This window comes from Ammospiza nelsoni, chromosome 22, assembly GCF_027579445.1.
Source record: "Ammospiza nelsoni isolate bAmmNel1 chromosome 22, bAmmNel1.pri, whole genome shotgun sequence".
Lineage (NCBI taxonomy): Eukaryota > Metazoa > Chordata > Aves > Passeriformes > Passerellidae > Ammospiza > Ammospiza nelsoni.
This window is the reverse complement of record NC_080654.1, coordinates 9,392,013-9,406,139: the sequence shown is the minus strand read 5'-3', so window position 1 is coordinate 9,406,139 and position 14,127 is coordinate 9,392,013. Positions and strand designations below refer to the sequence as shown.

Sequence of the window (14,127 nt, the reverse complement as noted above, 5' to 3'; positions counted from 1 at the left end):
CCTAGACAAGATCTCAATTCCTGATGGTTACGAGGCAAAGGAATAGCACATATTGCCTCTATTCGGTTTACTCCCAAATGTCTCTGCCCTTGTGTGATCTCACAACCGAGGTAAATAACGCTATTTTTGACCAATTGAGCTTTTTCCTTAGAAACCTGATACCCTGCTTGGCCAAGCATGTTGAGTAATTTAATTGTTAATTCCACGCACATTTCCCTTTCCTTAGTAGCCAGAAAAATGTCGTCCACGTACTGCAGGACTACATACAAGGATGGGGATATTGTTACCTGGGTTATCTTCCATTCCTCCAGCTCCTTGGCCAGTTGGTTTCCAAAAATAGTAGGGGAGCATTTAAATCCCTGTGGGAGTCTCGTCCACATAAGCTGCTTCTTTCTCCCAAAATCAGGACTCTCCCACTCGAAGGCAAAATATTTCCTACTCTCTACTGCCAGTGGGATGCAGAAGAAGGCATCTTTAAGGTCAATCACTGAGAACCATTTAAACTCCTCCGATACAGATGTTAACAAGGTATAAGGACTAGCAACAACTGGATGTATGTCTTTCACTATTTCATTAATAGCCCTTAAGTCCTGTACCAAACGGTACTTACCATTAGGTTTCTTTACTGGAAAAATTGGAGTATTATACTCCGATTCACATTCCTGTAATATTCCTTGAGCCAAAAATTGTTTAATTAACGGGGCTACTCCCCTCCTTGCCTCAAGCTTCAAGGGGTATTGCTCTATCCTCACTGGTCGGGCCCCTTCCTTTAGCTCCACCTTTACTGGCTGCGCAGCTTTAGATTTTCCGGGGACCCCTGACTCCCATACCCAGGGTACTACAGCCTGCTCAATTTCTTCTGGAATAGGAGAGGCATCCACTTCCTTGATTACAAAAATGCCTGCTATTTGTTCCTCAGGTATTTCCAATTTCACCCTTCCCCCTTCAAATATTATTTTCGCATTAAGTCGGGACAACAGGTCTCTGCCAAGAAGGGGTGTGGGGCAGTTTGGCATATACAAAAATTGGTGATCTAATTCCTTCCCCCCAAACCTAAGATTTAAAGGTTGCAAAAATGGTTGTTCCTCTAGCTTCCCTGTTGCCCCCACCACCTGTACCGTTGTGTCACTCAAAGGTCCCAATTGTCTATTGAGTACAGAATAAGTAGCTCCAGTGTCTACCATAAATTCTTGATCCTTTCCATCTATTTCTAAAACTACCCTTAAATCCTTTTCTAGTCAGCTTTGATTCTGATAGTTTCCCAAAACTAGTGCTTGAGCGACTTCTGCTGGTCCTCCTGTGAATCCTCCCACAGGAGCATTCCCCATTGGACCTGTCCTTAATCCCATGTTTCCCATGCCCATACCTCCTCTAACCGGGCATTCATTTTTCCAGTGTCCCAATTGTCGGCAAAACGCACACTGGTTTGGATCCAACCTCCCCATGTTAGGTGCAAACCCAAATCCTCCCCGACCTCTTGGCAACCCCCCTCTGTCCACGATTAGTTCCTCCTCGACCCCTAATGGGTCTTCCTCCTGCCCCTGTCTGTTGCATTACAGCCAGAATACTAGCTTGTTGTCTTTTTGCAGTTTCTTTTTCCCTGTTGTTATATACCTTCCACGCTACCTCCTATCCAAACTTCTAGTATCCTCTCCTTCCAGCTTTAGTAACTTTTTCCTAATATCCTCTTGTGATTGCCCCATAAACAACACGGCCAATTGAAGTTTTCCTGATTGATCCTCTACATCTAAATTAGTAAACTTCCGAGCCATGTCTTTTAATCGTTCTTAAAAGGCAGACGGAGACTCATTCTTGTCCTGCTTGACCGAATACAACTTAGACCAGTTCATAGTCTTAGGTATTCCTGTCCTAATTCCTTCCACCAACAATTCCTGATATCATTTTACAGCCCTTATTCCTCCTGTAGAGTTTGGGTCCCACTTAGGTTCCTCACTTGGTACCAATTCATCAACTGTCTCATTTAGTTGTCTCAACCGAATCTCCTCACGAGCCTTTTCTCTAGTGGCTCTAATAACCATTTCCTTTTCCGTGGAATCCATTATAGTATCTAATAATACCTGTAAATCATTCCAGTCCGGATTCTGAGTCTTTATTACCATTTTAACCACCCTTGCCACCCTTTCAGGATCCTCCCGATAACTCCCCGCTGATTGCTTCCATATTACCAAATCCCCGGGGGAGAAAGGCACCTTTATAAGTATCCTTTCTCCCTGTGGTCCCACAGCTTCCCTTAACGGCGCAATTAACTGTGGCCCCTTCTGCCCCTTCCTTCCCTTGTGAGTCCGCCCTGCTAACGGAGTTCCTTTAACACTCTCATTCTTTTCTAAATCACCACCATCACTATCACTCTCACTAGATCCCGTTTTTATAGCTATATCCGCAGAGGGAGCAGGGGGCACATTAGGAGCAACCGGAACCCTCGGAGGTGCTATACAATAAGACAAATCTTCCTTGACTGAAGGATACAAATTACGCTCCTTTCTTTCTTTACATCCCACACACTCCCTTTCATCATTCACTTCTAAAACAAAAATACCGCATTCCTTTTGCCATTCCTCTTTCCGATATAAAACGAAAAACAAATCCAAATATGGTATTTCATCCCATTTCTCATTTCTCCTTAAAAATTGCATCAAAGATTCCATTATCCCCAATTCCAGTGTACCATTCACCGGCCATCCCACTTCCCCAATCTCATATTCAGGCCACCAATGATTACAATAATCTATCATTTTGCTTTTATCCAATTCTTGATAATACCCCTCACTTTTCCACCGTTTCAATATACAACCTAATGGTGTATTTCCAGGTATTTTACCATTGGCTTGCACTAAGGTTTTAAAAGTTTTAAAAGACATCATATGACAACCTTTATTTCCACTATTAATCCCAATAAACCAATATACCTTAAACCAATATACCTTCTCGCCGTCCTTCCCTAAAACAAACAGGAGGTGAGTTCCGGCCCTGCGTCCTTAGACGTCTTATGGCCGGAGCCTAGGCTTTTTTACCAACCACCAAATCCAAATCAAATTATCACCTTTTTCCAATATAAAGCACCTTCGGGCTTACCTTGGCAATTGTCCAACAGGCACGGGGTGTCGGGTACGACCGATTACTCCCCGAGAAGTGCTCGGTGCCGGCTTGGAGTGGATCAGGACGCGAACCGCCCCAGCAGACCTTGGAGTCCTGCCGCGGTCGCCAGAAAACTGTTGCCCGATTGATAGATGACACAAAACTCGGATAAGTTTTGTGGGTGCTTTATTAAGGGCCCGGGGAACTGGGGGACTCACGTCCCAAAATCCGAGCCCCCAAATTCACGTGTGGGCGCTTCCCTCTTATACATGCGGTTCATAACAAAGTCTCCAAGAAACAGTTTCCCCGTTCCCCTTGCCTGGTCACAGACCCCTTGTGATACATTCCTTGGTTCACAAACAAGATCATTAATCCTCTGCTTATCTTATTCTAAGAGCATTGTATGCTGCCTCCAGACACGTTAGCATTCTTACTTTCCTGCACTAGTTTAATTATTTATTAAATCCCTAAGACTACCTGCTAGGTTACACACACAAAACTCAACACACTTTTCAACGACTACAAAACTACTTTTAAACAAACCAGTTCACACACAACTCACTATAATTAAATATTTTGCTAAATTTCATTTCTTTTCCAACACAAGCACATACCTACTCTACACACCGTGTATGAAGTATAGGGGACAATTCAGAACAATGTTCTCACCTCGCTGGTAACTGCCAAGCAAACCTGACGGAGGCTTCAAAGCAGGACCTCTGAATGGGACCCAGCCAGGTGTTGGATGGTGAAGAGTCCCTTCTCGTTCAGCTCCCTGAAAGGCAGAAGATTGATTTTTCTCTCCACCAAGGCAGCACCCTCTGAAATGAGCAGCACTGGGACAGGTCCTTGGAGGTGTCAGGGATGGGCAGGGGCCTTTGGAGCCTGCAGTTGCTCCTCAGCTTGGTCCCTCTCCTGCAGAGGCTGGTCCAGGCCAACACTTGGGTGGTGCTCTGGGGCCTGGAGCCAGGGGTGAGGCACCACATCCAGCTGTGCAGCAAGCCCGACGGTACCTCCATGGACGGCGTCTGGGGGCCCTGGTCACAGGCTCTGGCTGCAGAGAGCCCCCACTCCTCCGGTGAGCAGCCATCCCCTCTGCAGGGTGCTGGAAGCAACAGCAGGGAGGCACCCACGCCTGGGGCTGCAGGGGTGAGGGTCCTGTTGTAGCAAGGTGTGACTCCCAAGTTTTGGGGGGCCAAGGGGAAGCAGCCCCCTCCCTGTCCTGGCTCTCCCTGCCCAGGAGACATCGGGCTCTGCTGCAGAACCCCTTACCTGCGGCACGAGCGCTGCGAGTGGAGCTGGGACCCTGCAGAGCCCCACAGCTCCCACCAGCTCCTCTACCGGCCACCTCCGAGCGGGGCTGGCACAAGGTAAGGGGCATGGCAGGCAGGTGGCACCCATGCAGGCACATCCCAGAGACCACTGGTCCTGCTGTGTCCCAATATCCCACACTGGGCCCCTTGCCCATGCCCTGCTCTGTCCTGCCCTTCCACCACCAATCTCATACACCCTCACCACATTGCACCTCCAACTACAAGCAGCAGTAGCTTTCCTGGGGAAGAGCAGGAGGAATGCTGGCTGTGGGTTTGCTTTGGTGAGACTGACTGGCTCCCCACTCCTCCCACAGGGAAGATGCATGGCAACAGTGCGAGGAGGTAAGCAGGGGGGCACAGGGCACCTATGCCTGCACTTTCCAGCCCAAGGCTGGCAGTGCCATCTCTGTCCTGGTGAATGTCACCAGGACCCACATGCTGCCCACACTCAGCTACTTCAAGGAGCCCTTTTGGCTGCACCAGGCTGGTGAGTCCCAGTGCCACCGCAGCCCCTGCTTGTCTCACAGGGGACACAGTGTCCCATGTCCCGTTTCACAGGAGCGACGAATGCCTATCCCCAACACCAGCAATGCTCACAGATGCCCCACAGCTTGTGCAGGCAACAGTGTCGCAGGGCCGGCTGAGCGTGCAGTGGCTGCCGCCCCTGGAGCTGCCTGCAGAGCAGCTGGACTACCAGGTCCGCTATGCCATGGAGAAAAGCCATGACTGGAAGGCAAGGCCTGCCCAGGGAACCCCGAGCAGCGCTGCCCTCCTCCGCTGCTGACACACGGCAGGCGCGGGCTCGGGCCAAGCGGGACCCGCCCCTTGGTGCCAGCCCACAGCAGCCATGCCTCCGGCTCGGCTCTGCCCCGCAGGTCCTGCAGGTTCCGCGAGCAGCGAGGAAAGAGGTCCTGGACCTGCGGCCAGGCTCCCGCTACCCCGCGCAGGTGCGGGCCCAGCCCAGCGGGCCGTGGTACCGGGGCAGCTGGAGCGCCGGGACCAAACCCGTTGTGGTTGATGCCGTGGCCGATGCGGGTAAGGGGCAGGGCTGGAGGCTGCGGCCGCAGAAGCCTCACGGCTGAGGGCAAGAGGCAGACAGTGCTGGAAATGGGGAGGGGGGCACGGGGCAGGGGGCTGCGAGGGGCTCAGAGATGGTGGCTCTGGGAAAGGCTACAGTTCCGGCATTCCTCCGCCGATGCAGGCTGGCTCAGCCCCAGTGTTACGGTGGTGCCGCTGCTCTTCTCAGCAACGCTCCTGGGGCTGTGTTGCACCTTCCCCTCCCTCTACAGGTAAGGGCTGTGCCGGGGGCAGGCGGGGGGGTCCAGCACCAAGCCTGGGCACCTTGCATGGGGCATTAGGGCACCTCAAGTCTGAGGGTAAATTCGATGCCCCTTCCTGCGTACCCAGCAACATGAAGCCGAAACTCCGGCCGCCCGTTCCTGAGCTGCACCGTGCTCTGGGCAGCTTCCTCCACGAAAGCAGCAAGCACGGCCAGGCCAGTGGGTGGGCAGGGCGACTCAGCTGCTCCCAGGGGCAGCTCGAAGGGCAGCCCCTACCCCGTCCACTCCATGTCGCCCCAGGCCATGCCTTCGAAAAGCAGCCGCCGGAGGAGACCGTCCTGCCCTGCCTGCTGGAGGTGCTGCCCGGCCCGCCGCCGGAGCACTCTGGGGGCCGCCTGTCCAGCACCGACATGGCCAACCAGTCCTACCTGCTCATGAGCGGCTGGGAGCCGCGGGCAGCCACGACCGCCCCCACCCCGCTATAAACTCCTGTTCCCCCCGAGCCCCCGCCTGGTCCCTCCTGCGGCGCCGCGCCCCCGGCGCGGATCGCCCCGCCTTAGCAAGACCTGGTCCCGCCTCCGGTCCCGCCCCCTCACTTCACGCGCGGAGCGCTCCGCCCCGTCCCGCGGCTCAGCCAATCGCGTTGCGTCGCGCGGCCGTCGCCGGGCAGTGCGCGGCCGTTGGGTGTGAAGCGGCCCAGCGGGGCCCCATCCGCCCGCCGTTTGAAATGCTGCGGGGCGGGCGAGCGGCGGCGGCGCCGCGGAGGTGAGCGTGCCACAGGGCCGGAGAGGCGGCCTGCAGGCGCAGTCCCGAGCGGGGAGGCTGTGGTGAGGCGGGCAGGGGAAGGGAGAATGTTGCTTATCGGAGGGAGCCCCAAAGAGCGGCTGGAAGAGGTGCCGGCTGAGCAAGGACCCCCGAGGAGCGGAGGGAGGGAGGGCGTATCGGCTGACGGAGTGTCCCGAGGAGCGGCTGGGGAGAGTGGGGGTGTGCGTTGGCGGGCAGGAGCGGCCGCAGCGCTTGCACGGTCCGGTGGTGGGGAGGCCGGCGGGGCTGTCGGAGCAGGCTCAGCCCGGCCGCTGGGCACGGCTAACCCCGCCCGCCCGCAGGACCACGGCGCAGTTCCTGTTGGAGGCGGACCTGCACGGGCTGCTGAAGCTGGACACGCTGATCCCGACCGCGCCGCCTGCGCCATGGCAGCGCAAGGCCAAGGAGAGCGGCCCCGGGCCCAGCCCCGTCGGCGTGTGGCCCGTGAAGCCGGGCAATCGCTCCCACAGCTCCAGCAAGACGCCGTCCACGACAGCCGGTGAGCGCCGGCCACCGGCGGCAGAGGTTGAGTGCGGGAGCCTCGCCCAGGCTGCTTGTCCGTAGCCATGGGGCTCTGGGCTCCCTGCCACGCTGCCCTACCGGCTGCTGCTCAGGCAGGAGGAGGTGGGCTGTGCTCCTGACAGCCACCCACCTCCTTGCCAGCATGAGGGGCAGAGCTCTGAGCACTGGGGCTGGCGAGCTGCTGTTCGCCCAGCTGAGCCTTGCTGGCACAGCTGTATGCTAGGACGAGTGTGGGCGGGACTGTCAGCTGACAGCTTTACATCCTGTGAGCGCTTTTGTATCTTCCCCTTATCTCTGGACTCTGGCATTGTTGCACTAGACCCAAGGAGTTGCACCACACTGTCCCTAACCAACTTGGTGGCAGGGAGGAAAATATAAGTTAGTTGTGACTGTGTGGCATGAGACCTCAGAGTCCTACTTGTCTGGTGGGTGTGATGTGGAAGAGTGTTGGGTTTGCTCCCGTGAAAGCTCTAATGCAGGCTTTTAAATAGCTGTAAGACAATCTTTTCATATGTGAATGCAGGTAAATCTGGAGCCAAAATTCAAAGCTACCCCACAAAGGCCGGGGGGGATCGCTACATTCCCAAACGCAGCACCATGCAGATGGAGATGGCAAATTTCCTCCTAAGCAAAGAGAATGACCCTGCTGAGGATTCCCCTACCAAGAAGGTGAGCATGTTGCTAAGTTACAATTGCTTCAACAACCGCTACTCCTTCCTGCCCCTTTACAGAGCAGTGAACAAGAGGTTCTATCAAGTGGGCAGACGGGACTGACAAGTCCCAGCCATCACTACTTGCAGCTCTGGGCTTCAGGAGCCTAGGATGAGACTGAAGCTGTAGAGACTGCCATGCACTCGAAGCCTATGCTGCTTCTGGTAGCAAAATTTGGCTTTTGACTAATGAGGCTTTAAAATGTAGCAGGCAACACAAACACAAAGCTGTGAGCCTATGCAAAGTGAAACTGCTGGTGGTAGCTATTCTAGGACAATGTCTCCACAGGGAACACTTCTGGAATGTTTTACACTGTCTTCTGAAATCTGTTTGTGAAGCATTTGGTCGCTTTGTGGCTGTGGCTTTTCCCACTGGCAATGACACTGAATTTGCCATTGTGTGAAAATGTGAGCCAGGACGATGTATGACAGTCTGAGGAAAAATGCTTTGACCTGCCTCTGTGTGACTGACCCTTGCAGCACAGGCAAACATCTTCAGATTCTAAGAGAAGGGGACTTAGGTGTCTGTTTAAATTGCAGTGTGGGAATTGTTTTAAATGCATTGCACTGAGGGTGATTTGTCTCTGTAGGAGCAACAGAAAGCCTGGGCAGTGAATCTGAATGGTTTTGATGTAGAAGAGGCAAAAATCCTCCACCTCAGAGGAAAACCACAGAATGCTCCAGAAGGTGTGATACAGGCTCTGTGTGAGCTGAATCAGCAGGGGAGATCAGGTCTGGGGAACAGCAACACAGAGGCTCTGTGTGTGGTCACAGGAGAAATCAACTGGTTTCTGAGAGCTGTACAGGCTGGAGTCTCCTTTCTTAAGGTTCCTGAGGTCGAGGGAGGGCATACCAGTTACAGTGAATTTATTTAGGAGAGTTGCTATGACTGCCAGTTGGTCACCTGTTACAGGGCTTGCAAGGGTCTTCAGGGTGGCGAGAGAGACGAGAATCTTGACCTCATGTTCAGAAGGCTGGATTTATAATTTTATGATATATATTACATTATTACTATACTAAAAGAAATAGAAGGAAAGTTCTCAGAAGCTAGCTAAGCTAAGAATAGAGAAAGAATGAATAAACAAAGGGCTGTGTCTCAGCAGAGAGCGAGACCTAGCTCTGCCTTGAGTGGTCAGTAAATCCAAACATCCACCCGAGACCAATCACACATCCACCTGTTGCATTCCCCAGCAGCAGATAACCATTGTTTACCTTTTGTTGCTGAGGCCACAGCTTCTCAGAAGGGGAAAAATCCTAAAGAAAGGATTTTTATGAAAAGATGTCAGTGAACGTTCACCTATACTGCAGGTTCCAAACCTTCATGAAGTCTGTAAGAGCATCAAACCCTCTTCTGTGCACTTTCTAGCTTAAACTGCAACTAAATATATTGGGATTCAAAAACCCAAGTGTTTGTCAAATTTGTTTCCATGAATGAGGAAATTGTAGCTCACCCCTGTTCAGCAGTTCATACTGCCAGTGATTTTAGTGCACTGCAGGCTTGTGAGTGTTTCTCTTAGGACTTCATTTTCACTCCAAGGGATTCCTAGTTGGGTGAGCAGCTGGGAGGAAACTAACTCAGGTTAACAAATCTGTTCCCCTGCACACAGGCTGTCAGAATAAGCTGAAAGTGCTCTACAGTCAGAAAATGGCACCTGGATCCAGCAGGAAGAATAGCAGAAATATTCCCTCAAAGCCAGAACGGGTCTTGGATGCACCAGAGATGTTCAACGACTACTGTAAGTCGGCTACAGGGTTGAGTGCTGGGCATCCAGAACATTCTGCACTGGATTGCTGTTCCTAGGACAGTGTAACTGGGCTATCTGTATTATTTGGTGTACCCAGGCTAGCACAGACCCCTTCTGGAGTGTCCCTGTGTGGCCTTAGCGGGAGAGTGGTCTAGGGCACAGTGTAGATGCCTTGGAGCAGGGTACCTGGCCCCAGCAGCTGGGCATAGTGACACTCAGAAGGCTGCCCCTCACCTGCACGTGTGTGTGTGCACATGTGCACCCACACCTGCTGCAGCAGCACGGGTGAAGGGCAGGGCTCTCTAGCCAAGCATGGTGTGACCTGCATTGCTCTTTCAAATTGTAGAACTGAATCTCATAGACTGGAGCTCCCAGAACTTCCTGGCAGTGGCTCTGGACAGCACTGCTACACAGCGCTCTCATACCAGGACCTCAGTGCTGCCTCACCTGAGGATTTAGAGCTGCCTCCCGGCCTTTCCAGGCTAAGTGCAGGTGCTCAGGACTCTGAGGTTTCCTAGCTTCTTGGGAGAAGGTGTTTGCTTCATCTGGACTTCTTGGGGTTTCACTGGAGGAGCCAGGCACAGGCAAATTTCATCTCCACTGTGAGCTCTTCATTCTGCTTGTTCCCATGAAGCTCAAATGCCAACCTGAGCTCATCATTCCTCTGGTTCCCGTAGACCATCACAGCCCTTCCATGGCCTCTCCAGACAGGAGCAGCTGCACATCTTCAGAGCAGCAGTTGCCAGCCCGCATCCCATCAGGGAGGGAAAGAGTTTCTACCCTTGCTTTCCAAGCAGGTTCTGGTTAATGACCCTTTAAAGTGTTTTCCTGCAATGCTCTATCATGGGTAGATCTCAAGTGAGAATCAGGTAGAAAGGGTCAAGTCGCCTAGGAAGGGGGACCTTGATAACAGAAAGATTCTCTGCCTGCTTTTCCTGGCCTTGCTGCAGATTTGGAGGGTGTTCTGGGCATTTTGCAGACAGCCTCTCTGTAGGGGTACAAGGGCAAGGTGGAAGATATTGCCTAACAAGTGGTCAGTGTTAGGTGCACTCTCCCCTTTCTTTGAATGAAGCCAAACTAGGACTCTGATAGGATATTGCAGATGTTTAAGACTGTCTGCCCTGCAAATCAAGCTGTGCCATTTGACGCTGGCAGGGGCTGTGTAGAAATCCCGAGCGGGCCGGGGCTGCTGAGGAACGCGCCTCGAGCTGTTTGTTTTCCAGCATCACTCTCATTACGTGGTTATGACAATGGGAAGATGCCAGCAGCTCACATCCCAGGCAGCAGACCAAGAACTTAATGTTAAAACTTACTTTAAAAGTTTTTTGACCAATCACACAAAGCAAAAGCATATTGACAGTAGTTCTATCCAATCACTATAAGCACAGGTACCTTTGGTTAAAACAGTGCTTGTTTATTTTGAAGACAATACCTACCAGTAAGCCTTAAAACACAGTGCACTGAGCTCCATTATTAAGCTTCAACCTTCCCAATATCTTGCTAGATAAACTTTTCTGTAGCTTGGAGATTTATTCTAGACCAGCGTTAATACACAGACCATTGTTCTATTTGTCCTTGCTTTTCTGCAGTTTAAATAAGTTTTCTGCTGACCAATCTGATGGCTGCTGCTTGGCTCTAATCACAGTTCTGCTGTATCTGAGACCTGCCTTTTGCAGCTTTCCCAAAACTCTCTAATTTTGTGGATTCCCTCAGAGGACTCAGTGTCAGAGCCTCTGGAGAAGCGTGGAGGGCAGGGCTCAGGCAGGCTGTGCCAGTGCAGGATTTGAACTCAAGGCACCAGGAAGCACCAAGGCTGCAGACAGGAACTCAAGCCTTCTCATCTCCCTCCCTGCCAGAGGCAGGCTCAGAGCAGCCATCTCACCCCTCTCTAAACCAGTGGGGGCTCTGTCCTTACCAGGCTCCTCGGGCTCCTGGGGATTGTTCCCACAGCTCTCGGTGCCAGGCAAAGCTCCCTCTGCTGCAGCTCTGTCCACAGGCTCCCCTCCTGAGGACTCAGGGGCAACATTAATATTCCCCTTGAAAGAGAAACAGAAAGGAAGAAACCCTTCTCACCACTTAGACAAAACACCTGGTCCAACAACTCCATGGCTCACACACTTAATCCCTTGTTCCTAACAAGAACTCTGGGCCCCAAAGCCCTTCAACAGTCAGAAAAAATTGACTTCTCAAACACAGTCCAAAAGCTGTCAAAGCTGACAGTGACAGTGTTGAACATGGGGGTGACACTGAACACATGGAATGGCTGCTAAGGAAATCAATTGCTGCTCTGTTCTGTAAGGTTGCATGTCTGACAGCACTAACATCAGTCCTCATGTCACTAATTGCAATGGAAGTAGCACTGTCTTCTTTCTTCAGCCAACACCCCAATCGGTGTCATGGTTTCAATGCCTCACCCAAGGCAAGTTGATGTAGAAATAAATTCAATGTACCTCATTTTGCAGGGCCCTAGGGTCTGAAATTGCTATTACAGTTTTCTTTATAATGATGGGCAAATCTTTTTTCTCTGTGTTTTCTCTTGATGGCTTTTTTAACGTTAGGTGCTATCACAGTGAGTTGTCTGATGCTACATGGGCCACCTTTAATTTTTGAGGGAATGTCCTGCCAGGCTCTATCTCCACAAATGAGCCAATATTCTGTTGCTAATTGATGTGGGGACTCATCTAGGTCATCTACTCGTCAGCAGTTTCACCCTTAGGGGGCACTGGGGTACTGCAATTGCACCACAAACTGGAGTATCTGTCCTCAGGATGATGGGGAGTAACATTCAACTGTGGATCTCCCTGGTACTGAAACTCAGCACAAAATTCCATCACCAATGAACCAAGAATTCCAATTCTTGAGGTTCAGAAAGTGCTTTAAGAAGATCAGGGGCCCAGTGATGTCAGCTGGTTATGGGATTGGTCTCGTTGGCAGCCTCACACCAATATTTGTCATGATTGGGTATTGGCTGCTCCTTGGCTGGCACAGGCACACCGACCAGATGTGTTGCAAAGGATTTGTCTGGGCTGAAATGGGTCAAACACACGGTGTCTGAGCCTGCTGACTTGGCTAAAGCAAGGCAAACCTTCGTTTTTGGTTGATCTACAGGCATGTATGCATGCAAAAGCAAGCAAGCAAAACCAACAAGTTCCAGTATATCATATGATCAAGCTCCATGTTCCTGTTCAGCTGTTTTTTGGCAAAAGCTTCCCCATCTATTTCAGTTCTCAAGCAAATCTTTTAGCGCTTGTTCAGGGACTGGCCAACTATAGGGCACTAAACTGTCCCTCTAACCTTCAATTTTTACAAATTTGGATATCTTAGAATTCTTTGGAACACAATGGACACCACGCTTTTGCTGAAAGAGCTCTATGATACAAACCATTTTCCCAGTCCAAAAATCAACATCAAACTCCAGAATTGTAGCTTTCACAGGTTGAACGGGGAACGTCTGGCATGCACCGTAGCTTCTCCGTGCGGCTCACGTCTGCGTGCTCGTTTCCCTGCTGGTGGAATTGTCGGTGTGCTCTTGTGTATGAGACGGTTTCACATCCTTCACCAGGACCCACTTAGGTCCGGCACCTGTGCAAATACAAGCATACCCTTTGCCCCAAGTGATTAGTGGAAATGGTCCTTCAGTTTGTCCTAACTCAAGGTTTCTGATCAAAACTGAAGTATTTTCTTTCAATTTTTCCTGTGTGCTGTTTGAAAAGTGCCTAAAAATTGGAGGATTAGTTCCTGCAAATGAGCTATTAAAAACATAAAGACATATAAAGCTTTGCTCAACCTCATCTGGGGTGTTGCTTGGGCCACTCCCCATTTTCTTGTTGTAGAATGGTTTTAGAGTGTGGTGCGTCCTTTCAACAATTGCCTGACCTGTGTAGGAATAGGGAATTCCAAAATGTGGCGAACACCCCAGTCCATCAAAAATGTGGCCAATTTTTGAGCTGTGTATATGGGACCATTTGTCAGTTTTCATCTCGTGGGGGATCAGTTTGGCGAGCTCTGGGCCCAGTGACACTGACAAGGACAAAAGCAAAAGACGAGAGGCGCTCTCTCTTCCCGGGACCAAAGTCCCACAGCTTTAATGGAGAACAGCTCCAGGAGAGAAAGGGAGTGTCCAGGAAAGGAAAGAGGATGTCCAGGGGAGGCAAGAGAGTGTCCTCCTCGTGGCAGGAGACTGTAAATGCTTGGAGAGGGGGGCAGTAGAAAGGAACTGCCATAGTTCAGCATAATAAATCACCACACTGTAGTTTTCTGCATAAATTGCTGCACTTGTTGAAAACAAAATCCTGAAATCTCCCCAAACACAACCGTGCAGTCCCAAATGACCACAGTGTGGGAGAAAAACCACTCAACCCCCCTGTATACCCAAGCACCAGGTGTCACAGGGAGTACCAATCCCTGCAACTAGAAAGTCCACACACACAGGCTCACCGGGAAGGGAATATCTCTTTATGAGGGGACAGAGAGCTCACTCTTCTCAACACAACACACACCATACACCACATCGGCATCCACCCACATCATCTTCCTCAAACATTCACACACTGAAAATACAACCACAACTACAACACAAAGGAAAAACAGCAGCAATAAAACAGGATTTGCTCAATTCACCCCCAGAATTCCTAGCAGGTCCTTATTGACACAGCAA

At 51.2% G+C, this 14,127-nt stretch overlaps 2 protein-coding genes across 2 annotated transcripts; both read left to right on the top strand.

The window, feature by feature from the left end:
• The first annotated feature begins 1,075 nt into the window (after nucleotides 1-1,075).
• Nucleotides 1,076-6,174, top strand: LOC132082873 (thrombopoietin receptor-like). Its single transcript, XM_059487286.1, has 9 exons — nucleotides 1,076-1,114; nucleotides 4,018-4,174; nucleotides 4,337-4,466; nucleotides 4,724-4,896; nucleotides 4,997-5,142; nucleotides 5,285-5,444; nucleotides 5,611-5,698; nucleotides 5,817-5,908; nucleotides 5,990-6,174. The coding sequence occupies exons 1-9, from the start codon at nucleotides 1,076-1,078 to the stop codon at nucleotides 6,172-6,174; spliced, it is 1,170 nt and encodes a 389-aa protein (XP_059343269.1).
• A 231-nt stretch (nucleotides 6,175-6,405) lies between these two features.
• On the top strand, nucleotides 6,406-12,242 carry LOC132082872 (cell division cycle protein 20 homolog). The gene is made up of 6 exons (XM_059487285.1): nucleotides 6,406-6,454; nucleotides 7,539-7,684; nucleotides 8,316-8,412; nucleotides 9,333-9,461; nucleotides 12,029-12,039; nucleotides 12,156-12,242. The coding sequence occupies exons 2-6, from the start codon at nucleotides 7,613-7,615 to the stop codon at nucleotides 12,240-12,242; spliced, it is 396 nt and encodes a 131-aa protein (XP_059343268.1). The 5' UTR covers nucleotides 6,406-6,454; nucleotides 7,539-7,612.
• The last annotated feature ends 1,885 nt before the right edge of the window (nucleotides 12,243-14,127 follow it).